This window comes from Pelecanus crispus, chromosome 9, assembly GCF_030463565.1.
Source record: "Pelecanus crispus isolate bPelCri1 chromosome 9, bPelCri1.pri, whole genome shotgun sequence".
In the NCBI taxonomy this organism is placed as follows: domain Eukaryota; kingdom Metazoa; phylum Chordata; class Aves; order Pelecaniformes; family Pelecanidae; genus Pelecanus; species Pelecanus crispus.
Genome location: NC_134651.1, coordinates 30,501,727 through 30,526,882, shown reverse-complemented (window position 1 = coordinate 30,526,882; position 25,156 = coordinate 30,501,727). Strand labels below are relative to the sequence as shown.

Here is a 25,156-nt window from a genome sequence, read left to right as displayed (position 1 = left end):
CGCTTGCCTCTTCGGCGCTGCAGGGCGTCCGCCTCCCGACAAGCCGCTAGGTCCGCGGCGGCCGAGCCGCCAAAGGCGTTCCGGAGAGAGGCGGGCCTAGGGGGTTTACCCTCCTGGGGAAAGAGGGGCGGGGCTCAGCCGGCTCCGTACAGCATGATGGTCGCGCCTGTATGTCAGAACTTCCCCGGGCGTACGTGTCATGGGCCGCTCCCGCCAGCGTCGTGCGGAACGAGCGAAACCTTTGCGCACCGCCACGCCGCCTACCCTCGGCCCCGGCTGCGCTGCCGACCCAGCGCCTCTCCGCTCTCCGCGGGCTCTCTCTGTACGGCAAAAATGGCAGCCCCCAGTGCGCGGAGGATGCCGAGCGGCGCACCGAACAGTGACGAGCGCCGCCGCCAGCCAACCGTCGCGGAGGCCGCCGGCGAGCGGCGCTCCCATTGGGCGGGCGCCGCGCTCGCGCCAGCAGCCGTGCAGGGCTGCGCTGGGGCGTATGTATCGGTGGGGACGGCAGCGGCCGCAGCCCTCGGCGGGGCCGCCGTTATGGACGCAGGTGGGTGGTGGCGGCCGCGGCCTCTTCCCGCGGCGGGGGGAGAGCGGCTGCCTTCCCCCTCAGGAACCCGCGGTTCGGCCTGGCGGCCGCTTGAGGCCTGCGTCTTCCCGAGGCAGCCCAGGCCCGGGCGGCCCGGCGCGGCCTCCCCCGGCGCTCTGAGTTGCGGCCCCTGCCCGGCTGGCGGTGCGAGAAGTCGCGCTCCCCGGCCCGGTTGTCGCCCCGGGGCACTGCCCTGGAAACGGCGTCCTCAGCCCTGTGGGGCGCTAAGGGGCCCGGCCGCCTCCCCTGCGGGGTGCGGGGGAAGGTGGTGACTCGGGGCGGCCCAGCGATGGCTCCATTACCGCCGGTGTCCGCCGCTGTGGGCCAAAGGCGAGAGGGAGCCCTATCAGCAGGGAGGTGAATCCCCCTTGCTCTTTCCAGCCTGTCTTTTGCTGTCATTCCTAAAACGCGTAGAGCTCTTCCGCGTTGTTTGGCAGCGTGGCCTGGATGGGGCTGCTCCTGAAGTGAACCGGAGGGCAAAAGCTGTGGCAGTGCTGGTGTCCCTGTGCTCCTCTCCCAAGGCGCTGCGGCTGCCTTCTGCTGTGTCGAGGGGTGAGGTGACTCGGCCACTTTTTGTGACTGTTCATTGCCCTTACTGAGAGTGCCCACAAAGCTGTTTGTGATAGAGATTTTGTTTTCCTACAGCGGGAGAAAAAAAGAAGTGTATTGGGACTCACTTTCTTCTAGCCTTTGCATAGTAACAGCTTTCATCCACCTTCTGCAGAGATAAGTGTTGTTCCATAATAATGAACATTTTCCTGTGCCACGTGGGCTCCTCCTCTGCATTGGGCGAGCATGTGTATGCGGAGGGAATCTGTAGCTCTTGTCCCTCCGGACTGCTGTCTTGACTTGTTTTTGTTGTTGACGCAGGTGCTGCTGTTGTCAATGTAGTTCAGTTGATTAGTGTCCTGACTTTCTGCCTGGTGTATGCTTGCACGTTATTGCATCCAGTCTTTCGCACCTGGGAACAAAATGCACTCCAGCAAGTGAAATTGCACAACCTGAGCTGGGAGATATGTTTGCTTTCCCTTTGTGTAAGCGTTACAAGGCTTATCAAGGGAGGGAAAACCTTGCTGTGATAGACAGTAGGACTGGATCTCCTCTATGCAAAGAGGAGGTCGGTCTCTGGGCTTTGGAGCAATGAGAGAGAGCTCAAGCCCCTTTGCGTCCAGCCCTGCTCTGGAGACAATCGGGGACCTGATGGGCAGACTTCAAACTGTTTGCTCTGGGCCTCCAAGAAGGCATCATTCTCCACTTGACTTACTTTCCTCCCTGGCGGTCTCTTAACTCTTTGTTGTTGCTTAGATAATCAGGATTTGTCTTGTTTGAAAGAGCTTAGGGGAAAGAAAAGACTTAATCTTTTTTCTGTAAAGGCCAGAAATAAGGGTTCAGGCTGTTCTTCAGTTATCTGTTTTCTAGGCATTTTTCAGCAGTGAGCTTTACTAACACAAAAAATTTACCTTCTCTTCTTGACTCTCTTTTGAAACATCCTACATCCAGTAGCATTCCTTCTCTCCACTGTCTTGCGTGATTGTACCTTTATCAGCTGAGGGAGATGATCATCCACCCCATTTCCAATTTTTTTGTGGTGGTGTTAATTGGAGGCTGAAGGACTCAGAGAAAATGTCTCTAAGATGTTGTAGGCGCTGCCTGAGGACCGTTACTGTGTTGGAGGGAGAGGCCTTCTTAGAGCCCAAGAAGCAATTTGGGAAGGGAGGTATTGCAAAGCCTGGTTTTCCTTCAGTGTGATGCTCCAAATCTCTCCTACAGTGTTTTGTATAAAAAGTTTTTTGACAAAACATCTGAGCTGTGCAGGCAAACTGTAACCAAGATGATTGATACTGGGGTGAACATTAGCTGTTTTGCTGTGCAAGCAAGTTTTGACTTGTTATTTGTTTCCCAAAGTTGATAGAAAAACTTTGGGAAAACAAAAAGCTTTGGTTTTGGCAAAGCAGGTAAAGTTAGTGGCTGTCAAGGACTTGATACTTGCTGTAAGCATGTATCTTGCCTTCAGCACATTTGCAAACTGACATCACCAGCCAGGTTCTGCTCCCCAGTGCCTGGCTGTGCTTCTGTGTTTGTGTGGGAGCCCATTACAAGTTGAGGTAACATTTTTAGCTCAGCTTTTTCATTGTACAGCTTAAGAATATAAGAAGGGAGGCAAGATTTCACTCTCTATCCTAATTCTATGTATTGAGACAGTTTTTCTTGGTATATATTAAGATGATGCTATATAGCTTTTCAATAGCCATGCATGTATTCATGTTTAGTAAACTGATGCTGAAAGTCCCTGATACTGCAGGCATGTGCTGGGTGCGTCAAGGGTTGGTTCCTTGTGCTTCATACAAGGCAGGCTTTTGTGATGTGGCCTGTTACAACTGAGTAGATCTAACCATGCACACAAAAGTGGAAGAGCACGCAAACGTGCAGGGTTAATGCTGGTATTTAATGCAGTTTCAGTTTGCATGCCTTTACCTAGGTTGTTTAATATAGGTATTTTCTGTAGTGGCACATACAAAGCTTTGCCTTTTCTGTCGGGACTTTCTAAGGAGGGTGTGGGATGAGAAGGTGTTCTGGGACACTACAGCAGACCCTGTGGAAGGTGTGTCCATGGGGCAGAGGACCAGCCAACCTGGTATCATCCACAGCATACCCGAGGCTCCTGGAAAGCAAGGCTGCCTTTCTGAGGGTGTGCTTTGCAGGGCTGAAACTCTTGGCTTTTTAACTATAAATCCACTGTGCATGGAAAGAAGTTGAATTATCGTATTTGGTGTGCGCTCGGATTTTCTGCAGAGGTTGCTGCTCTGCTGTCCTGGATGCTCAGAGGTCAGTATTTAAAATAGATTGAGGGCTTCTTGAAGGTGAAGTTTTGGAGTGCTGACTGAGAAATTTGCTGATCTCACATGACTTTTGCAGCTTGGAAAGGAGCATCTTCAAATATTTCTGCTTGGTGAATTTCCAGTTTTATTTATTTTCAGACCTTTTGCTTCTAACTTTAAGGGGTCAGGAAAGGCTCCTGGGCAAGCTGTGACACTCTTTGTACCCCTGCCTGAATTGTTTGGGTCCCACTTGCTCATATTTAGCTTATCTGGGCAGCAGCACAATGGATGTAGTTTTGAAAAAGTGCCAGAGCATACGAAGGTAGATGTTTGTAAAGGAAACACTTAGTAGCTTCAAACCTTGTGGGGAGTTTATTGCTCCCATTATAAAATTGTTGATACTAACTCAGAGCAATCACTTGAATTTTCCTCCCTGTGAAGGTGGGCCTTAACTCCTGCATTTAGTAGTTATGCCTTTTCAGATGGTGGCAAGTATTTTCTTCCAGAAAAACCAACATACACACTAATTTATGACCACATCTTTCAGATGTGCAGCTGGACCTACAGGACCTTTGCACAGATCCCAGATGTTGGGCATTCAGCTGAAGGACTGCAAGTCTGGGACTCTCCTCCCAAATGCGCAGTGTCATGGCACTTGCAGTTTGCATGTGCTGCATTCCCTGAATATGCAGCTGGTCCAGCGGACAGCCTGGGAATCCTTCCCACCTGCTGACCCCTTCCTCTCCTAGCTTTGATCAAAGGGGAAAGACTCCAGCAGCCCCTTCCCAGCAGATCCTTGCCGTGAAGCTGCCAGTTGCAAATCCTGTGCTTGCTAAGGACCTGATGCCCTGTAAAATGTGGAGCCACAGAAGGTGCAACATTTGAGAAGGCAAGGAAGTGTTGCTAGGAAGGGGAAAGAGGGATGGTGGGTAGCTTGATAGTTTCTTGTGTAGCATCCTTGTTTCAGTCATTTTATTTAAGCTATTTGAGACTCTTTTGACAGAGAACTGGATTCATGGCAAACCTGAGAACTGACAAAATAAACCACAAAATATTCCTTGGAGCTTTAAAACCTATCTGAGAACTTCAGTTTTTATGTTAAGATTGTACCTGGTAACGCACTGAATTTTAAAAAATCCTAAAAATGAGCCTTCCTTTGAGCTATCAGAATAAATTTGTAATGTCTCATCCAAAAGGAAAACTTCTGAAAATTAAGGGAGAAAGTAGAAAGTCATGCGCACTTGAAAACATCTGCAGAAGTCATGTCACTTTCTTCCCTGGAAAGAAATCTCCAACACTGAGCAAGAAAGGGGTGAAAGCAAGTCAAGCTATTAAGTAAATACAGACACAGAAAGCATGCTGGGGATTCGTAAAGTTTGGCTAGTATATGGTAAAGAAATTCTTAATTTCACTGCTGAAGTTTGTTAGAGGAAAAGACTGCATTAGTTTGCTCGCACTTTTCTATGCAAGCAGAATTGCTTTGCTTAGTTTGTTGAGAAGTCACACCACAGGACGGGAATGGGAACGTGTGGCCCATGCTATCCAAAGTGTGCCTGAAACAGTCTATAGACTAGTTCATACAAGGAACATGCTTTAAATGTTTTGGGCTAGGTTTAGGTCCAGAGTCTAATTCAAAATTTGATTTAGGAGTCAATTTTCATCTCTGTTGTCAGGGTTCCTGCTTAAACAGTAGTTGGTTTTGGTGATGGTGTCCTGCTGCTGCTACTTACATATTTTCTTTGACGTTTGGAATTGGAAGTTCAGGTCAGAGAGTCAAGGGGCGGAAGACTGATGAAGTACCTACAGGAGGCCAAAATGGCTTGCGTAGCTTGTTTGCCCAAGCACAACATGGAATATCCTAGATGTCTGGAAGGAGAGGGAGCAGAACTTTGTGGTGACATTGTGGAGCTATCATTTACTTGATGCAAATCAGCCAAGTTGTTATTTACTGGTGCTCCAGATGATGCTTTGGAAAACTAAGCAGTGAATGATTGGGAGGAGAGCTCATCTTCCATGAATGTCTTCTACTTGTGAGAGGGGTGAGGTCTGCTACGTAGGCAGCACCAGAGAAGAGCAGCAGGTGACTCTCCTGGGAAGCAAAAAGTGAGGTGTGCACCATGGAGGGTAGTGGCTTTCATAGAGAACGGCACTGAGAGGAGCTTGTGGTCATTTAGTCTGTTGCCCTGTTTTAAACTCATGTCATGTTACGCAGGTTTTATTGCATTTGCTGTGAGAGATATTTTCAATAACCACTTTAACAGTTGCAGAACAGCCTGGCTTAGTCTGCTTTAAATTTTGTAGGTGGTTGGTTAAAGAATTGACACCTACAAAACCAGATAGTTCATTTCCAGGGTTCCCAGACCACTTTAAAGTGCCTTATTTCCAAACACAGACTTGGAGCACAGTTCATCCAACTCTCCTTTTTTTTCCTCCCCATTGCCTGTGCCTTTTGCACAAAAGCTTAAACTGCCCTGATCCAAGGGCAGCTTGTGCTGCTGAGTTGTTCTGTAGTGGTCATATAAGAGGAGGTGGATATCTAGGAACTGATGGATGCAATGCTGTGAAGGGAGCCAGTAAAATAGATACAAGGTTTGCTTATCACCTGTGAACAAGTACATCTCTGCACAGCTCTGTGTCCCTCAGATTTTAGTGTGACATCTGTAAAGGCAGTGGTGCTCCTTGAACTGCAGGCTGTTTTCAGTGCAGGTGGTGACTTCTGGATTTGTTGCCTCTTGAGGAGGGACTGACTTGCAGAGCAAAGTTTAGTTCCCATCTTAATGTGATCTGTGCTTTTTGTGTTCCACCACCAAAAACTATATTCTGTGGAAGAAGGATTTTCAATCACTTTGCGCAGTTGAAAAGAGGACCTTGACATCGTTGCTGTTAACTATTCTAGCATGCATGATGGTGCCTGTTCTGGGAAGCAGAGTGCAGCTGTCAGATGAAGTCCTAGATGTTTTTCTTGACTGTTTTCCGCACTGGGCAGAACCTGGAGCTGACCTAACCTGGAAATCCTTCTGCTTTTCTGCTTGTGGAGCAACCAGGAGTGAGCCAGGGCTGTGTCAGCTCTCTGTGCCTTCCAGAGTTGGTAGTTGCAGAGGGAGCTGTACCATTTCTTGCCAGCAAGAGCCAGGTGCTCTGGGTGTGTAAGTTGCTTGTCTGCAGCAGCTCTGATTCTGTAGTTTTGTATGATTTTTAAAACACAAGGAAAAGCTATGAAAGGTATATAATTTCTTCTTTCTCTTTCTAGCTACTCTTACCTATGACACTCTCAGGTTCGAATATGAAGACTTCCCTGAGACCAAAGAACCCGTTTGGATCCTCGGCCGGAAATACAGTGTTTTTACAGGTATTTTGCATGCATGGTGCAACGTGCTCTAATGTTCCAGAGGACTTTGTTAGTGTTGCACTTTGCCTTCTGAGCAGCAAGGTGACTGCAAACCTTATAAGCACTCTGCAGTGTGTCTGTTTGCTGGCAGAGCATGCAGACTGTAGGTGCCATGCTTCTCTCTGGCCATCTCTGTGGACTCTGGAATATTTTTGTGCAGAAAGTTACCTTTTAGTAGTTATTGGGACTCGTGTCATGAGGCAAGGGGATAGCTCGGGGGAAAGGCCAGAAAATGGTTTACTGCTTCATAATTTGCCTATGGCCATGGTGTCTTCCGATTAATTGCAGGAGGGGGAAAAGAAAGTTTCTTCTGCGCAGCAGCACTGTCTTGTTCCTCAGCCAGATTTTGCCTCTCTGGGCACACTGAGTGAGGAGCAGAATGCTGTTGTCATTAGGGAAGGGGGGTGAGGGATGGATTTAGCTGTGTTTGGTGCTACCCTCATGTGTGTACCTTTCGATGCTGAAAAATTTTCAGAGAAAGAAGAGATCCTGTTGGATGTGACCTCTCGGCTTTGGTTCACCTACAGAAAGAACTTCCCTGCTATTGGTACGTACTGTGGATTAGTCTAAGTATATCCTGGAAATTATGATAATCTGATTATCTCTACCTAATAAAACAGTCCCCACAAGCATAACATTAATTCAGTTCCGATTATAGGAATCTGAAATGCGCTTCATTTAATTGATAGTATAGACTTTTTGTTTATCTGATAATGAGAATTCTTCATCCCCTTGGGTATGAGGGGTAACAGTGATTTTAAAAAGGACATGAGTGAGTTTGGGAAGCCTGCCTAGAAATATCCTTTCTTTGAGCAACATGAGAAGATTTTTGTACTTCATGTTCATTAAGTCTTACATAAGTCTAACGTGAAATATTATTTAATGGTGGTCTTGGGCTTGAAGTGGATTAAAGACATGAAAGCTAGGTATGGTACAGAAATCACTGCCTTTGTGCATCTGCTCTGGACTATGGGGGGGATGGTGTTTGTTTGTGTGGATGTTTTTTTAAATGCCTGAAGTGGTCATTGCACACAGGAACTGTAAGTAATATGGGGAACATTTCCCAGTGGACTTGAAGGAGGACATCTTGGTTCCTTAAGATATTCTGCATGGTCATTTCTGTGGTGTGGTTTTGTGTACGGGGTGGAAGGGGTATCAGAAGAGATCTGAGAACAGGTAAATGAGATTCCAAGCCCCGTCTGTGTCCCCACTGTCAGTGTCATCTCCAGCAGTTGATGGGGAGAATGTCTCAGATTTGGAAAATGGGCTTCTTGGTAGCTGATCCTTCTGGCTTGTTCTGTTCTTTTCTGTGCTGGGAAACCCTTTGCCTAACAAGGTATGAGACATCTTTGATGCAGTTTAATCCCTTTAAATTCATGTTTGTGAGCCATACTTAAACATGCATTTGAAATTGAAGGGTTAGCATGTGTTTAACTATGGCTCACAAACATGATTGGTGTTTCTATGTAAGTTATTAAAGGGCGGGGGGGGGTGGGAAGAAATCCCATTTTCTGAGTCATTTCCCATTTACAGTATAGATACAGTTTGCATGTCATACAGTAAACCTTTTCCAGTCTTTCTTCTCCCAATTATCCCTTTTATTGTTGGCCACTTCTTTCTGTGCTTGCCCACTTAAATATTGTAAGCTCTTCAGAGGGTAAGGGGAATATATCTTACGCTACTTTTGCAAAGCATTATCCGTTTTGCATGTTGTATATGTTATAAATTGCTGGCAAAATTATAGAAGATAGCTGCTGGCCATCCAGAAGTTGATTAACTAGTTCTCTTGGGTGATTTTTCTCCCTGTATTTTTTCTGCAAATTAGTTGCATGGGTTCGAAAGAAAAAAGCAGCATTACAAAGAAACTGCTTCTACCAGCTGTGCTAAGGCGCAGCTGACTGCGTGCTTGTAAGACAGCTCACTTGCTGTGGTCACACTAAACATTTTATCTATGAAGCTTGTAATAATAGCCAGAGCTTCAGTGGAGGAGCAGCAGTTTCCTTGTGAAGTTCTGTCAGGAAAATGCTTCCAGCCTTGAGGCCTTTGTCTCAGACTTTCCAGCGTGAGCTAATATCCAGCTTATTCTCCAATATCATGTAGGATGTGTGGTTTTTTTCATTGCTGGGGTGGTGTTTTTTTGGCTGGTGGGATTTTTTTTGGCTTAACTATGTTGTTCACTTTGGAATCTCACCGAGTCATAGCTGTTTATGATGTGGGAATTCCTTGGGATTGATTTGTTTTGCACAATGAGTTGCCTTCTCTAGATGAGGATTACAAGAAGTCGCCTGTAACAAGCACCTCCATGTAGAAAGCTGTCTCTGAATTGGGCTGGGAGTCTGCAACTAGGCTCAAGGGCTGTTGTGCTCCTGAGAAATTCAGCTGTCTTTCTAGTTGAGTTGTTTGGATTTCCCTCTGAAGCTTTTTTCCCCTTTCAGTTAGTGTTAGGTTTTGTTTGTTTGTTTGTTTTTAAGGGATGCCATTAAGTTACTGATAACTACATTTTTGTTTCTCAGCCTTGGGTATATGAACTAAGGTGGTCCTTATTCCCTGCCTGATTTCTTGGGTGAACCTGCTATCCATGCAGACTTACAGTGCTTTCATTTCTTCTCCCTCTTGGCACTGTTTTACTATTCATTACATATTTATTTTCTGTCCTCATTTACAGGAGGAACCGGTCCCACATCTGATACTGGCTGGGGCTGTATGTTGCGGTGTGGTCAGATGATCTTTGCTCAGGCCTTGGTCTGCAGGCATTTGGGAAGAGGTAAACCAGTGCACAGCCCATACTGACTTCCAGGGCCATGTGCTCCCACAAGTGCACTACTTGTAAGGACAGCACATAACAAGGACACAGCTGGGAATTGCTGAGGGCTCTTGTCTTCTCAAGTTCAGGGCTGTTGAGAGAACAGTCTACTGGAAACCCTCCAGCAGGTTTTTCCCTGCTGTCTACAGCTCTACATGGGTAGATATAGTTGTCTAAGCCTTAAAACAAAGCAGAGCCCTGTAACATGCTAGTTAAATCCACTGAAGCCATGCGCATACTAGATTTTTCTTGAAGGGTTTTTTATATAGCTGAAGTGTAAAACAACTTAGTAGATTGATCCTTGTTTATAGTTCAGTTTTCAGTTTTGTCACAAAGCCCTCACTGAGTGTAGTCTCCTCTCCCTGAATACTTTTGTTCTTGTGCTTTGACCCATGCTTGGTCTGTAAGCAGCTATACCAGTGGTTTTTTGATAGTTGTTGATGGCCTTTGAATTTGTGGGGACTGATTTTTGTACTGAGGTCACCTGTTTTTTCCCAGAATATGTAGCTCATGCCTGTCAATGAGAAATTGTAATCCTATTACCCATCTGTGGGATAGAGGTACAATTTGTGTTTTCTAATTTTTTGTTTGTTTGTTTATTTGCTTTTCTGTGGGTGATATTCCTTTATTCCAGCTGTGAGAATGCTTATTTTTAAAATTAATTCTTTAGTGTTGGGAATGCCTCAGATGCCTAGTAATAAGACAGCAACATGAAAATCAGGTCAGTTGATTGATGCACAGGGAAGAGACTTGTAGCTTGCAGCCTCTAGTTGCTAATAAATATCATGTTTTGTTTCATATATCCCCTTGTCTGTCTTAGAATGGAGGTGGATAAAAGGGAAGAGGCAGATGGATAATTACTTCAATGTTCTTAATGCCTTCATTGACAAAAAAGACAGCTACTACTCCATTCACCAGATAGGTAAGAGTCTGGGTGCTGAATAGCGTGGAGATACTCAGTCTGGATTTCCCATGAGTGTAGAACATCACTCCGTGTTTGTTTTACTAGCTTAGCCAAAAAAAAAAAAACCCACCCTGCCAACTAGTGGGTCAGGTAGTACATGATACTATGCTGCTTGTTTTCTGATGTGATGTAAAACTGCCACTCTTTATTATGGATTATGATGGATTTATCTTCTTGACTCCATTAAGGCCGTCAGGTTTGCCTAATGCTTTAGGCTATATTCAGCATCACTTTCCATATCCTAGCTAGCTAAGGTGAGAGGAATGCATGTGGTTGCTGTTCTCACTAGGACCTTGTAATATGAGAAGATTGCTGAGCGAAGAAATTCTCAGAAGTAGCAAATGGACTAAGGAGGGATGTCACTTTGATATAAACTTCCCTGGCAAATAAAAGATAAGCAGCCTGTTCCAGTTCTTCCTACAGGGTGTTAAGGCACCTCTAGCTTCAGTGAACATAACTTCAGATTACAGGGGTGCTCTGGTAATCAAGCACTCTAAGTAAAATTTCTTCTCAGGTAACATTGTCTTTTGAACTTCTGCATTTTTGGGGAAAGGATTTGCTTTACAGTCCTTCAGGATATCCTTCTCTCTCCCATCTACACTAAGATACCCCATGAAAGGGTAGATTCTGCTGACTCAAAAATGTTTCCAAGTGAGATTTTTTCCCTATTAAATACAAACTCTGACTAGGACGGGATGCAGTGTAGGTGAAATTATTTGCTAAATTATTTTGTTTTTTTCTTGTGATGCAGCCCAGATGGGAGTTGGAGAGGGAAAATCCATAGGTCAGTGGTATGGACCAAACACAGTTGCACAAGTGCTCAAGTAAGTGCTGCGTTTTTCCTTTATATCTTTTGAACCACGCAGTGGGGTCGTTTGGTTTGTAGTACCTCCTTGTCCTGGTTTTAGCTGGAATAGAGTTAGTTTTCTTCCTAGTAGCAGGCATAGTGCTGTGTTTTGGATTTAGTAGGAGAAGAATGTTGATAACACACTGATGTTTTAGTTGTTGCTAAGTACTGCTTATGCTAGTCCAGGACTTTTCAGCTTCCCATGCTCTGCCAGGTGCATAAGAAACTGGGAGGGGGCACAGCCAGAATAGTTGATGCAAACTGACCAAAGGGCTGTTCCATACCATGTGACATCATGCTCAGTATGTAAACTGTGGGGGGTTGGCTGGGGAGCAGCGATCGCTGCTCGGGAACTGTCTGGGTATCGGTCAGCGGGTGGTGAGCAATTGCATTGTGCATCACTTGCTTTGTATATTATTATTATTCTATTGTTATTATTATCATTACTATTTTACTTTATTTCAATTATTAAACTGTTCTTATCTCAACCCAGGAGTGTTTCTCACTCTTACTCCTCCGATTCTCTCCCTCATCCCACCAGGGCAGGGGGAGTGAGTGAGCGGCTGCATGGTACTTAGTTGCTGGCTGGGGCTAAACAACGACACTCCTAGTTTACAGGTTTCTGCCCATTGACTGAAGTGTAACTGTGTGTTTTAATGCTGTTAGCAGGCATCCTGCCTGGGCAGGGGCTTGAAAGGAGCCCTTCTGTCATGCAGATGTTGGCAGGATGTGAGAGAAAACAGGTTTCAAGTTGAGGAGAACCCCCGAAATTCTCTCTCCACATCCCACAGGTAGTGCTTGCCACTAAAACAGAGTGCAGTAATCTGCAGCAGACCAGAAGCAAGTGTCAGAGTAGATAATCATTGCTACTGTTTGGATCTCTGCTACCCTCTGAGTTGCCTCTGCTGACCTGACAATAGTGTCATTGTTACCAAAAAGCTGCCAGCAAGCCATCAAGCCATCAATGAATGAGCAGAGGAAAGCATTAATATTTGCTGCCTGGGTTCCATGGTGACAGGCAGAGGATCAGAGTGGTGCTGGAGCATGGACTGCCTTTTATTGGGACACACTGTATTTTGAGAAACATTCTTCCTCCTGTCCACATTCTTCCCTCACTTTGATTAGATGAGCAGGTAGCTCCCTGGAATAGGCTAGGATTGCCTAAAAGCAGCTTTTCCAGGTCAGACCATATGCTGAATTAGCCCAGGATCTGGTATAGGTGATCAGGAGATATGTAGGGAAAGTAAAAGTGACTTTTAAAATTTACTATTGTCTATTTTTTATGCTGTTTTGCTTTCTGGTAACCAGCAGTTAGGGGATTTGAGTTGAAGATTGTATCAGGGCTCTTGTACTTAGTAGCTGCTGAGGGACAAATTCCCAGGTGTGGTCCCATTTGCAGCCATGTTTATTCTTCTGGCCATAATAACTAGCGGCAATGAAGTCTACAACTCTGATACATGTATAAAAGCATACTTTACAGGATAATTGATGAAAGCCAATCTCTCCTAATCCAGTTTCTCCTCTGATACCACACCATCTTTATCTTGTAGTTGTAACTTGCTTACTTTATTTTTTTTTCCTTTCCTACAGAAAACTTGCAACTTTTGATACATGGAGTTCACTGGCAGTCCATATAGCCATGGACAACACAGTAGTGATGGAAGAAATCCGTAAGTATCACATGGAGGTAGAACGTGGTATATCCTCTGGCAGCAAGAAGCCAGAAAAAGAACGGAGAACATGTAGTAGTACAACACAACAGGCATGAAGTAAATGTTCTGTCTTAAAGCTGTGGCCAAGCTTGCTAAAACCAGGTGAGAATTGCTGTTCTAGGGCAAGGAAGCCCCTTGTTTTGACTTTTGCTTCACCTGATAAAGCCTCTGACTTAGTACTGTGGCCTCTGGATCTGGAGAGAAGGTCTGTTGACCTTCAGACAATAGGTGGGAGCTGCTTGGAAGGTGGTGTCAAACTTGTTTATGGCCAGAAGTAGCAAGCAGTAAATGGCTGCTTCTTCTCTCATATAATGGGGTAGGAATGTCTCTGCTGTTAGGCAGAGTAAGAAAACTGTAACAGATTGCTGAAGAGGAAAATGAACAAAATTGGCAGGAGAGGGAGAAGAAAGGAATCCATTTCCGGAGTGGATCTCTCATCACCTTTTAAGGAGTGCTCACTGGTTCATTCGTTCTTTTTTTTTTTTTTTTTTTTTTTTTTTTTGTGTGCATCCTGACAATAGAATGGCTCTGGAGCAGCTATGCGACGTGTTCATCCCTAGCATGCTTGCTCAGGCTGCAGTGCCGCAGTAACCAAAGCTGAATGCCTGTGTCACTGGTTGCTGCAGTTCTGCATGCTCCTGGCCCCACAAGCCTTCCCCTTGCTTGCTTTAGACTAACTTGTGAGGCAGTGTGCTTACACAGCATGAAACCATGCAGTGTTTTCTGCCAGGTTAGTGTTCTGAAACAGCACATAGAACAGTCCAGTGAGCACTGGAGCTGGTGCAAGGTTACAGGTGAGATCATGGCAAGCATCATTTAGGCTGGCTTTGGTTGCCATGGAGCAAAAATCAATTAACAGGCAACTTGTCCCTAGAGTGCAGGACAGTCACTTTACAAAGTCACATCTCTTATCAGGTAGTCTAAATTGAGAGGCCAAGAAATGTAGGATCTGATTGAAAAGTGCTTGTCTAACCTTAGGTACACGTAGTCCTGTGAAGGTATGTGCTGATGCCCTTGGCTTAAACAAGGGCCTGCATGAAAAGAGAAATTGGATTTATCTTTCATCTTTAGCCTGAAAATATTACTTCTAGAATTGAAGCATGCTGGCTGCGACGCTTGGGTATGCTGTGGGCTCTTGTTGCGTGGCACTGACTGTTCAGCACTGACACAGCTTCAAGTAACTTGTCCATACAGCTTGTAATGTGTAGGGGGTGTTTGTTTATTTTCCTCAAATGTGAATCATAATGTACCTGTTCAGGGCCTGAAAGTCACTGTATGAGTGGGTCTGATGTGTTATATGTCTGTAGGTATGTGTTACATATCTTGTGCCCTAGACATCTGTTGATAGTGAAGCATTCAGAAGTTAATGCTGTTTCATACATCTGTTAAATTTGGTCCCTAATACTGTTCAGCCTAAGGTTCATAGGAAATGCCTTTTGCTACAGCAGTGAAGAAACATCCATCTTTATACTTTCTGAGTCAGTCTGTTGTGTCAGAAGGGGCTCTTAGTTGGGCGTTGGAGGATCCTGTGCATCAGAAAGATGGTGAGAAACCAAGACAGTAAAGCCAGTACCTGACAGCAGCAGCCACAGCAAGAGAGATGTTGTGTCACACCTGTTGGAATATGTTTGCAGTAAACAGTTTGGATCCAGCTGGGAAGCTTTAGGCAGGTTCCGCTGTGCACCGTAGCACTGCAAAGCCTGCCAAAGAAGCAAGGTTCAAGTCTGTGTCAAGCTCCCTACTCCTTAAACTTGGGTTAAATATGTTCATATCACAGCGCAGGATTGCCAGTTGTTTTGCCTGATGAGGAAACCTGCAGTGACACCCCATCCAGCAACAGCCCTGGCTTGGCAGCTGATTTCAGATCATCAGAACAGGCAGGCTACTCTTTACTGTTTTAATAGGATAAATCACTACAAATAATGACTTTCCATTTTCTCAGGACCTCCGGTAACTATGATATGTCTGTGCATGGCAGATGCATGCATACATACACCTTCTCCCTCCTTGAGGGACAGTATAGGGAGCAACTACAAACTCTTCAGTGCAGGTTGTCTCATACTGAGGCTTTAGATCAAAGTCCTATTTCTTCTAACCTTGGGTGTAACATTCTCCTTGTTCAGCTGGTTCAACGCTCTTAGTAGTGAGCAAACACCCTGCTGAAATAGCTGCTGATGAAGGTGTTTGTTTACATTGTGTCCTACCTGCTAGAGTGCCCTGGCATTCACCTTAGGCCAGGAATAAATTAAATGAGCCTCTGGCATTTTGTCTCATTGCCTTGGCTTCGTGATTAAAGTGCTGTTGGTTTCTTTTGGGGTTGTTTTTTTTCTTCACACACCCAGCAAGTAATGAAATTGGCCAGTGAGACAGGTAGGCTTGGAGATGTTTCTGTACAAGAATTTTCACAATCTGGTTGCATTACAGCCTGGCTGTGTGTTAGTTAAGCCTGTAGAATGAGGATGCATAGTGCTTATGTCACGCCTGTGCCTCAAGGAGTTTTACTGCCCCATATCTTACAGGCAAAGTTCATGCTGAAGTTGCGGAGTTTAATGATCATCCTGCTTTAGGTCTCTAAAGTAGCTTCTGAATGATCCCCCATAAAATTTGTGAAGGCTTTAGTGAACTTTGGTAAATTTACAACTACTCTAGGCAGACACCATGTTCATATCTTCTTACAGTGCTAATTACAAGTAAATATTTCCTGTGTTAAGCTATAACACTTTTCGCATTCAGTTCAACTGTCTTCATATCCTCCATGAACTCCTCTGGAGTTGAACACTCCAGATTTTTCTCTTTCTGTCTACACGCTCTCTGAATTCAGGACTCTTGCCTGACCTCCTAATCAACTCACTCAACCTTGTTGGCACAGGCTGTTGCTTAGCTGCTCACCTGCTGGAAAAATTTGCATTTTAACAGCCCACCAGATGGTGGCTGTGAGTACAGCGTGCTTTGGCATAATCTTGATTTAAGCTTAGATGAAATGCTGAGCCCTACCAGAAGCCCTGCAGGGAGTACATACATTACATGATCCCAGCACTGGACCTCTTCAAGCTTTTCTATTAAGTGCTGTAGGCTTTTAGTAAATAGCAGTTGTTGATCAGAGCTCAAATAGAATTACTCAAGGTCTAGAAGTGGGGGTTATTTCTGATGCTTTCTGCTCATGTTCCCTTTCTGTAGGGCGGTTGTGCCAGTCCAACTTCCCGTGTGCTGGAGCTGCAGCATGCCCTGCTGTGGAGTCAGACGTACTCTATAACGGGTACCCAGAGGAAGCGGGGGTTAGAGATAGGCTCTCACTGTGGAAACCATTGGTGCTGCTGATACCTCTCCGCCTTGGGCTCACAGAGATCAATGAAGCCTATATTGAAACACTAAAGGTAGGGGACCTGGAGCTGAATTCTTGGTGTTCTGATGCTTAAGAACCCTGTTGTGAATTAAGTAATTTCTGGAATTTGGTTTTGGGGCAAAAATACTCAGAAATAATTGTCCTATTTTCAAAAGAAAAACGTGTTTTAGAGACAATCCTTGTCAAGAGGTCAGGATATGGGTTCTTGCAGGCTTTAGTCAGGCAAATGCGTGGGGCTTTTGGGGGGTTGTGGGTTTTGGTGTTTGGATTTTTTCTGAGGATCTTACTTCACAACTTAATCTCAGTCCCTCTTTGTGTTTAGATGGTACCAACCTGTTGAAGCATTTGTTCAGCAAAACTGTACTGTGCTTGGTGGCAACTTGAGCATTAATGAATGTAGTGTTGCAGACTCCCCATGGCTCTGATGCTGGAGCTTGTACTGCAGACTGAGGCTAGAATTTGGCTAATGGTTACAGTGTGGAGTATCAGGAGGCTGCAGAATTTAGGGTGTGCAGAGCACACGCATAAGACAGGGTGCACATTATCTTGCTGTACTAATGCTAGCAAGCTCTGAGCTGCACAGGCAAGAGCTCCAAATTCACGCAAAGTTACTTGCCCTTAACTCAGTAGATGTTGCCTGGATACTGCAGCTGGATAAGGAACTTAAACTGTTTCCTGAATGATCATTTCCTCCTGAGGGCACTGTTGCAACCTGATGACAGCTCTGGGGTATCTTGCCACTAACTGCAGCAGAGCCAGGACTCACCGGGACTGGGTCCTGGAGTAGTGCTGCTTCTTCCATCTGGTCCACCTGTGTGTTCCTGTCAGCAGTTAAAGGCGTTTTTGAGCTGCTTTGCGTTCCTTGAAGGCCCTGTGTTGCCGCCTTCAGCCTTCCTGGCAGAGCTTCTCTCCAGAAATCGCTATTTCTGCTGATTTTCAGTGTCCCTGTCTTTCTTTCCCACTGCATTTTTGGATGTTTGCCTTTGTTGCCACCTGCTGTCTCACTGTCTGTCAGCTGTGTGTTTTCTGTATTGCTTTTCCAGCACTGCTTCATGATGCCCCAGTCCCTGGGAGTCATCGGAGGGAAACCAAACAGTGCTCACTACTTCATTGGCTATGTAGGTGAGTGCCCAGAGTACTACAAAGACTTTCCAAGCATCTCCCCTCAGCTAAAAAATGCTTGTGGAGTGGTACAGCTCTCCTGCTTGGTCTGTGATGCATGCTGCAGGGTTCTTCTTTCCTGCTGAAAGTGTTGAAGGCTGCTGTGGACTGAACCTCTTTGTGAGCACCTGAGTGGTGTAGCTTTGAACAGTGGCCATAGTATGGGCTGTAAACTTCCACTGTGTAATGCTAAATCCTGTCTATAAAGAGGTGTGCATAGAGACTTCTTCCTACGTTCAGAGCTGACCTCCCTTTAGGGGCTTGGCTGGGTTTAACTGTCCTTTAGTTGGCCCCTTCCTGAAACCCTACATTTTACTCTCCTCCTTCCCTCTGATTTTTCTCTCTCTGCCTGAGACCTCAATCTGGTTGTGCTTTGGATTTCTGGGGCTGACTTGAGCTTACACAGGACCCTGGAAGGCATGTGCAGGAACAATATTCAAATAGTGCCTGTGCCTTGAGCCCAGGGTGTTGCTGTGCAGTGGGCACCATGGTTCTGCTGGCAGCTGGCTCTTTATCTGGATGAGAAGCATTTGGGAAAGTGGCTGACAGCAAGTTGCCCCTATAGAACGTGGATTCCTGTGTGGGGTTTCAAGAGCTAGCTGTTGTCATCACTCTTCCTCCTCTTTGTATCTCACCATTTGCTTCTCAGAAGACCAGTTTCTGGCATGGTTCTTCCTCTTCATGTCTCCTTGCCTGTCTGTCCAGGTGAGGAACTCATTTACCTGGATCCCCACACTACGCAGCCTGCAGTGGAGCCCAATGACAGCGGCTGTCTCCCCGATGAAAGCTTCCACTGCCAGCACCCTCCCTGCAGAATGAGCATTGCCGAGCTCGACCCCTCCATTGCGGTGGTGCGTTCCTGCTGCTTGTTTCCAATCACCTGAAGGAGCAGTGTTGTGGTCCCTCTGTTTCACAGCTGTCCCTTTCCCTAGGGAACTGGCAAAGGCAGTGGTGATGGGTTGGGTACTCTACAGGCATGCTGTGCTCCAGTCAGGTGTTGCTGTGGGTTTTGGTAACGTTGGTAAAGAAGCTTCTCATGTAGGAAGTGGTTTGGTACAGGGAAGTCCCCCTTGCATGGCAATTAAATGCCATTCCTCACGGGGCAGTATCCTTCTCTCAGGTTTAACTTGGGCTTCAATTCCTGCCTTTTGATGCACAGATCTGAATCCATATTATGATTCAGTGTGTCTTGTTTTCTGTTGAACCTGAGATGCCTGCCCTTTTTTTCCATGTGGGTTGTTTCTGGCCGGTTTTCCTTCTGCAATAGAGCAGACCATTACATTGATGCTTCCAGTACTTGGATAGTTTGGTCACATCAAGCGTATGGGGAGTGTTCAGTTTAACAGGGCAGTGTAAGTCACAGTTTAAGAGCAAGGCAGTTAAATGGTGTAACCGCTTGCAGTCCTGGTCATGTTGCTTGGCAGTAATACAAGGCCTTAAGACTGAAATGATCGATCTACAATATATAAAGATAAATTCCTTTTGTTTTTTTTTTCCAGGGCTTTTTCTGCAACACAGAGGAGGACTTTAATGATTGGTGCCAGCAAATCAAAAAGGTTTGTGTTTTTATCACTGGGAAAGGAATATAGGGTATTGTCTTGTATCCAAACTGCTACACAGAGAGCATGTTCTCTGCAGCATGATCCCATTTTAAAGCGTATGAAAATAGTTTATTAAACTACCAGAAAGCATAGCTCTGAAATTCTGCTCATGATGCAAGTCAAAGATTTGAGAAATGTTTTTTCAGCTGCAATGAATTCCCAACAGATCATTATTATCCCTTAAAGACCCAGAGCACCGTGAGTACAGAGTTGTTGGTTCTCATGGCTCTACCCTTGCTCCACAGCTGTCCCTGGTAAGAGGAGCGCTGCCAATGTTCGAACTAGTTGAACGCCAGCCGTCACATTTCTCCAACCCCGATGTCCTGAATCTCACACCAGGTGAGGCCACACAGGGAGGTAGAGCTAAGGGTGAGCTGGTCCCTTTGGTTTTCTGGAAATTGTGTGGAATTGCACAGTGACTTCTAGTATGTTCCTGTTCCACCTGGAGTTTGATCTGGAGCTCTTAGGTTAATTGATCTAGTTCTTTGGCTTTCAGCTACTGGTTTGCAGATCCCACAGTGTCTCAGGATGATTTTTAGAATGAGTCTGTGAATGGTGATAGTGACTGAGGGGAAGAAAAAAACAAGTTCATAGGCTATCACAGCAATGTGAATCTATGATTTGTAAAGGGATGCTTGGAGGAATCAAAAGGGTCCATTGAAAAGGCTGAAAACTGAGTTTCTAGGTAATGAAAATGGTCAAAGACAGGGCTGGTTAAACTTAGTTCCAGTGTAAGGCACTCCTTCCCTGTGTGTGTGCCACTACCAATGCAAAAAGGAACAAGTGCTGGGCAGTATCTTGGCTGTCAGGCTCTGCTTATCACATTAATAACATGCACAAACATTGCAGGAGATAAAGAGCCATTGACAGCTTCTGCCAAGAGGAGTGAGTATGCGTGGACAAACTTAACCTGTCACCACACACTGGACTGTGTCCTGTCACTTGCATCCTGCACCCTGTGCTTCCTTGCTGTCTCTCTCCTTAGCATGAACTTTCAAAGCCTTACTTAACCTCACTAGCCTTTTCTGTAAGAATGCTTCATTCCCTTAAACTGTCAATTGTTCCTTGCCTGTATTAAATTGTCCTTAATTGCTGCCTCTCTCACTCTTAAAAATGTTTTTGTAATGGGCTACTTGTCCTTTTACTTATCCCTCTTCCCTAGCTTGTACAGCCTTTCCCATCTGCTATGGCCGTTCTGTTTCTCTTACAGTCCTACGCCTCACTAGAAGGATTAATCATACTCTCATGAATGTCCAGCCCCCAGACAGTTGGGTTCTCTGCTGTGTTACTGAAGTGAAGGGGGCTGCTCCTCTGAGGAGCACCTCTGGAAGCTGTGCTGCCAGCATTCATGGGCACTGCAGTTTGATCAAGAACAGTGACATTAGGCATTTGCACACACTACTGGGGGATTAAAGCTTAAAACGTTTGGCGGGGTTGGGGGGAGTGGTGGTGTCTGCAGCCTTGCACTTCTCCTCTGTCCCCAGCCATCAGTTACTGCAGTTTAGCTTTTGGCTGGCTGTTCTGCCAAGTCTGGTGTGTGCTTTCTCCTTTATTTCCACAGTTTGCCCATATGTTCTCACTTGAATTTCCCCTATGGTAAAGTTGCTTCCATTTAGGTATGTGCTCCCTCCTCACCATAGAGTTGGAAGGATGGACAGGAGGGATCAAGTACATTACCCTTCCTCACAAAATGGACGGTACTAATTGCTTTTGGGAGAGTGCATGTTGTGTAATTACATTCCCCAGTAGCTGGATCAAAGGCAACTAACTATAGCAGGAAAAAAGTCTCTAATACATGGGGGAAAAAAATGTTACTGTATCACTTAATTGGGCCAGAAGTCTTCATGGATGTCTATACCTGGGCCAGTTCTCCTATTTTGAGCCTCTTGAGGCAGAACTGTCTCCTGCTAATACAGAGCTGCTGCATAGGAAGGTTTTACAAAACAGTCGCAGCACAGAGTTGCACTGCAACTGTGTCAGGATCTGTGAAATGTAGCACACCTTCTCTGCACCATATAATTCTTTCCAGTGCATTTTTGATGCTATTGATAGATGCTATTTCTCATCCCCCCTCAGAGCCTTCACTCAGGTGTGTCATGGAGTCTCTTGGAACTTGTGGGCCCCTGACATTCAAATTCTGTTGCCCTCCAGCTGCTGGTCTCACTGATGCTGAGCAGTCAGTGCATCCGATGGAGGCAGTGCTTTCTTTTTCTCTTGCAGACTCCTCCGATGCCGACAGATTGGAAAGGTTCTTTGACTCAGAAGATGAAGACTTCGAAATCCTATCCCTTTGAAAACAAACAGGAAACTGACTCTGCAAATCTGTGTTATGTGTGGGGAGAAGTGGGGGGAGGGAAGCTCCTTCGAGAGCCTGAGGCTACCGGTTTTCATAGGCGCTTGCTGCCATCCCCGCCTCTTGTCCATCCTGGCATTCTGTGCAGCCTCTGAGCGGAGTGCGCATTGTCTGCATTGGGATGAAGAACCAAGTGGGTGTTACAGCCTTACTGGCTGGAGTCAGAATTTCTCAGTAGAAAACAGTTGCTGGATGTGGATGCAGTGGTGCTTAGGAGTTCAAAGCCTATCTGTTACATCAGCAGGTCAGTTGGCCTTCAAGGGGAGGCATAGAAATTGTTAGAGCACTAAATCCTTACATGTGGACTCCCCTCTGAAGCTTAAATAGAGCCACCCGTCATTTAGCAGGTGAAATGTACAGTTAATTCCTTTAGCAGCTTCTCTTCTCACTGGCCAACTTGGACTGTAGCTCACAATGCAAATGAACAGCCGACATGTCCCAACAAAGACAGCTGTGAAGCCCCTGGAGTCCAGATGGCTGGGCTTCCTACAGTACAACTCCTGTTCATGCTTTGCAGTACACAGTGCTTCTTTGCAGGTGTAGTACCCCTCTCCTGCTCATGTCCTATGAAAAGGAAGTTGAGGAAACTTACCGGTGACTGGTAATTCAATAAGCAAAAGGCTGTTTGGGAAAGTGTGGAGCAGACCCATGCTGCTGGGGAGGACCATCTCAATCTCAGTTTAAATAACAGCAGAAAGAAGGGAAGGAGAATAGAAAATATGTGTGTTCTTGTTCGGTGAGTCGATAAAGCATTGTGCTTCTACAGTGGATTAATCTGTACAGCAAGTACCTTCGGGAACACTGTTCAAGCAGAGAACTGGATTCCATAGCCATGGGAAAAAGTAAAAGGCCACAGCTGAGAGAGGTGAAACAGGACAATTGAGACCTGCTAGGCATGTGCCTGTGCCCCAGCGTGCTGGCATGGCATCTAGGGAATTAATCTTGTTGGTACCAAAAATGTGAGCTATAAAATTCCTCAAGGTGTTCTCTGTGGGTTGTTCAGCAGTTCCTCCAACTACTCCTGTTAGATGTTCCCTTTCCAAATCAGAAAAGGTGCCTGAAGGTCAAGTAGGCTTCCTTCCCTGCAGGGTGTGCACAAAGGTACTGTAGGAGCTAACCTGGAGAAATCCATTTCAAGTAATCATCCCAAAGAGGGCAGTTAAAGACAGAATGCCTTGAGAAGGTCCAATTATACGTAAATTTTAGCTACTTTAAGACGATAGCTCTGCCTGGGGCCCTTTTCAAAACAGAATTCAGAGAAGGGTAAACCATGGAGAAGAGCTGTCTTAATGCAAACTGCAACAGAAGTTGCTGAAGTAGTTTCCTTAGTGCATGCTGCAGATTGCAAACCTGTTTACAAGGCTTTGTTTTGTACTTTAGGATTGGAACCTGTCAATTGATGCTTTTGTGCCCAAGGGTGGTGACAGCTGGTTAGAAATGACCCATTTCCCCTGTGATGACCTACTGATGCTCTAACTGTCCCTGTGCTATCCAAAAGCAGAGGTTTGAACTGGGATCCACAATGCTTCTGTCACTAAATCATTATTTGCTGCTTTCTGCCTGCTTCTCCTCTTCTCTCTTGTAGTTAGGGGAAGAGGCAGCAGAGGAAGTGGGGCTGTGCTCCATTCATCTGCTTTCAATTTGTATCTAAATAAACAGATCTAAAATCTTTGCCTGTTCTAATGTTCTTGCACATGAATTGAAGGTGGCGGTGGGTGGTATCTAGTAACCCGTCAGTGCGGTTGGGAATGCTGTTGAAACTATTGCAGTTTTTACCCTTCTAGGGCAATGAAGGCAGATAGAAGCAAAAGTTGAGCTATGTGCAATGGTGACTTTATCTTCCTTTTGGTGTATCTGATAGAATAGAGGCTGGCTGCTTGGGACTGCCAAGTTGTTCCTGCCCCAGAGGGTGAGCACCTGCAGACATGCTGGCAGAAAAGGAAAAAGCACTTCCATAGCAATTCTGCTACTTGAATTTTAAGTTCTATGAATGTGGGGCAACAAAACAATATTTGAAGGCTGTCCCTGCTGAGCAGTGCAGCATCTCTCTGCTTTTAAAACAGTGTAAGCCCTTCCAAGACTGGACATGCTTTTTTGGTGTCTGCCACGTGTGTTTTTGAGGTAGAGAGGAAGGAGCCAAGCAGAGACTCAAAAGTAGGTGGAAAGTGCAACTTGTTTCCTTTAAGATTGTGTGTCCACTCCTTAGCTATTTAACTGATAGCTTTTCATAGCTTCAGCTTCCAGGCAGCCTTTTAAACCCCAGCTCTGCAGTAGTCAATGTTACAGAAGTAAGTGTAGCGAATTCAACAACCATTTTTCCTGTTTTGCCGTGCAATGGCAGGACACAGCACTTGAATCAGAAGGCTGCACCCTCTGTTGCCATTGGCAGGTCCTTTTTGTTGAGGGCTAGTCACTCAGGACGCATCTCCCTCTTGATTTGTACACAAGAAGAGTTACTACTTATTTCATGTTCATGCTTTTATGGTTAAGGACAGCTCAGCCAGACAGTATTTTACCTGTGTGTTAACACAACCCCAATAACAGAGCTAAGCTCAGCTTTCTTAGATCTTTAACAGGTGTTTCTGGCTTTTTAGCCAGGAGCCTAAAGCTAGTATGAATTAAGTGACTTCTCTGTGTGTTGTCTTCTTCCAGTGTTGCTGGAAGGGCCTGATTCAGCATTACAGGTGCTTACCTCCTTCATGACAAATGTTTCTGCTACCAAGTGCTGTGCAGCTGTAGAGTGAAGGCAGCAGCTTTTTCCATTTCAGCTGATGCTTGCATTAGCAATTTTGTTTTAAACATTTACCTTCCTCTCCCTGCTAGTGAATCAGTTCAATCTGTGTCACAAATAGATTTGTGGATCCTGCCAACTATGCCAATTTGTCGCGAATACGATTTTCTACATGGCTTTGGTTAGCAGCAATTTACGATTTATTAATATTTTTGAGATAGATCACAGTATTAGGTTGTATAATTCTTAACAACACTTAAGCATCAGCCACTTTGAAACAGCAATTTGATGGAATTTGTTATAATCAAGACAGCAACTTAGTTAAAGATTCAAGAATGGCAAGATTCGCTCTATTACTTGCATGGAAGAAGTACACAAAGGAGAATTCAGCTACACAGAGGGATCGTGGGTGTAGGGGATAAGGGGGACCCTCCTGTTGAGTCATGAGATTCAGAATAGACCTCCTTGCTCTCTTAAACTCCTTTTAGAAAGGAGTCTAGGTGTAGCTAGGTCCAATCTTAGTCTCGGATTTGGTCAACAGTTTATGTGAGTAGGCATAGTATATAGGGATATATATGTAGCCAAATTACACATACACACATACCGAGGTTAACCTGTGATCAAAATTTCCCGTTTCGTGAATTACTCACTTTTATGTGCCGGCATTCATCAATGGATGGTCGGTGAACCTCACAAAGTCAGTTCTTTGAGTCCCCGCAAAATCTATGGACAATCCCTTAATCCTCGTGAAATCTATGGGCAATCCTTCAGTCCTCGTGAAATCTATGGACAATTCTTCAATCCTCACGAAATCTACGGACGATTCTTCAATCCTCGCAAAATCT

The 25,156-nt window shown here is 45.3% G+C and overlaps 1 protein-coding gene across 6 annotated transcripts; it reads left to right on the top strand.

The window, feature by feature from the left end:
• The first annotated feature begins 516 nt into the window (after positions 1 to 516).
• On the top strand, positions 517 to 24,778 carry ATG4B (autophagy related 4B cysteine peptidase). 6 transcript variants are annotated; one of them, XM_075716099.1, is made up of 13 exons: positions 517 to 550; positions 6,659 to 6,757; positions 7,272 to 7,343; positions 9,462 to 9,560; positions 10,420 to 10,521; positions 11,315 to 11,387; positions 13,001 to 13,080; positions 16,300 to 16,496; positions 17,509 to 17,587; positions 18,332 to 18,477; positions 19,126 to 19,182; positions 19,473 to 19,566; positions 21,448 to 24,778. In XM_075716099.1, exons 1-13 carry the CDS (start codon positions 541 to 543, stop codon positions 21,519 to 21,521), a joined length of 1,182 nt encoding a protein of 393 aa, XP_075572214.1. In that variant the 5' UTR covers positions 517 to 540; the 3' UTR covers positions 21,522 to 24,778. The 6 variants fall into 6 exon arrangements, with proteins under 6 accessions (XP_075572214.1, XP_075572213.1, XP_075572215.1 ...); XM_075716098.1 differs by lacking the exon at positions 21,448 to 24,778 and adding an exon at positions 20,077 to 20,307; XM_075716104.1 differs by lacking the exon at positions 517 to 550 and adding an exon at positions 20,077 to 20,112 and having other exon boundaries at positions 6,655 to 6,757.
• The last annotated feature ends 378 nt before the right edge of the window (positions 24,779 to 25,156 follow it).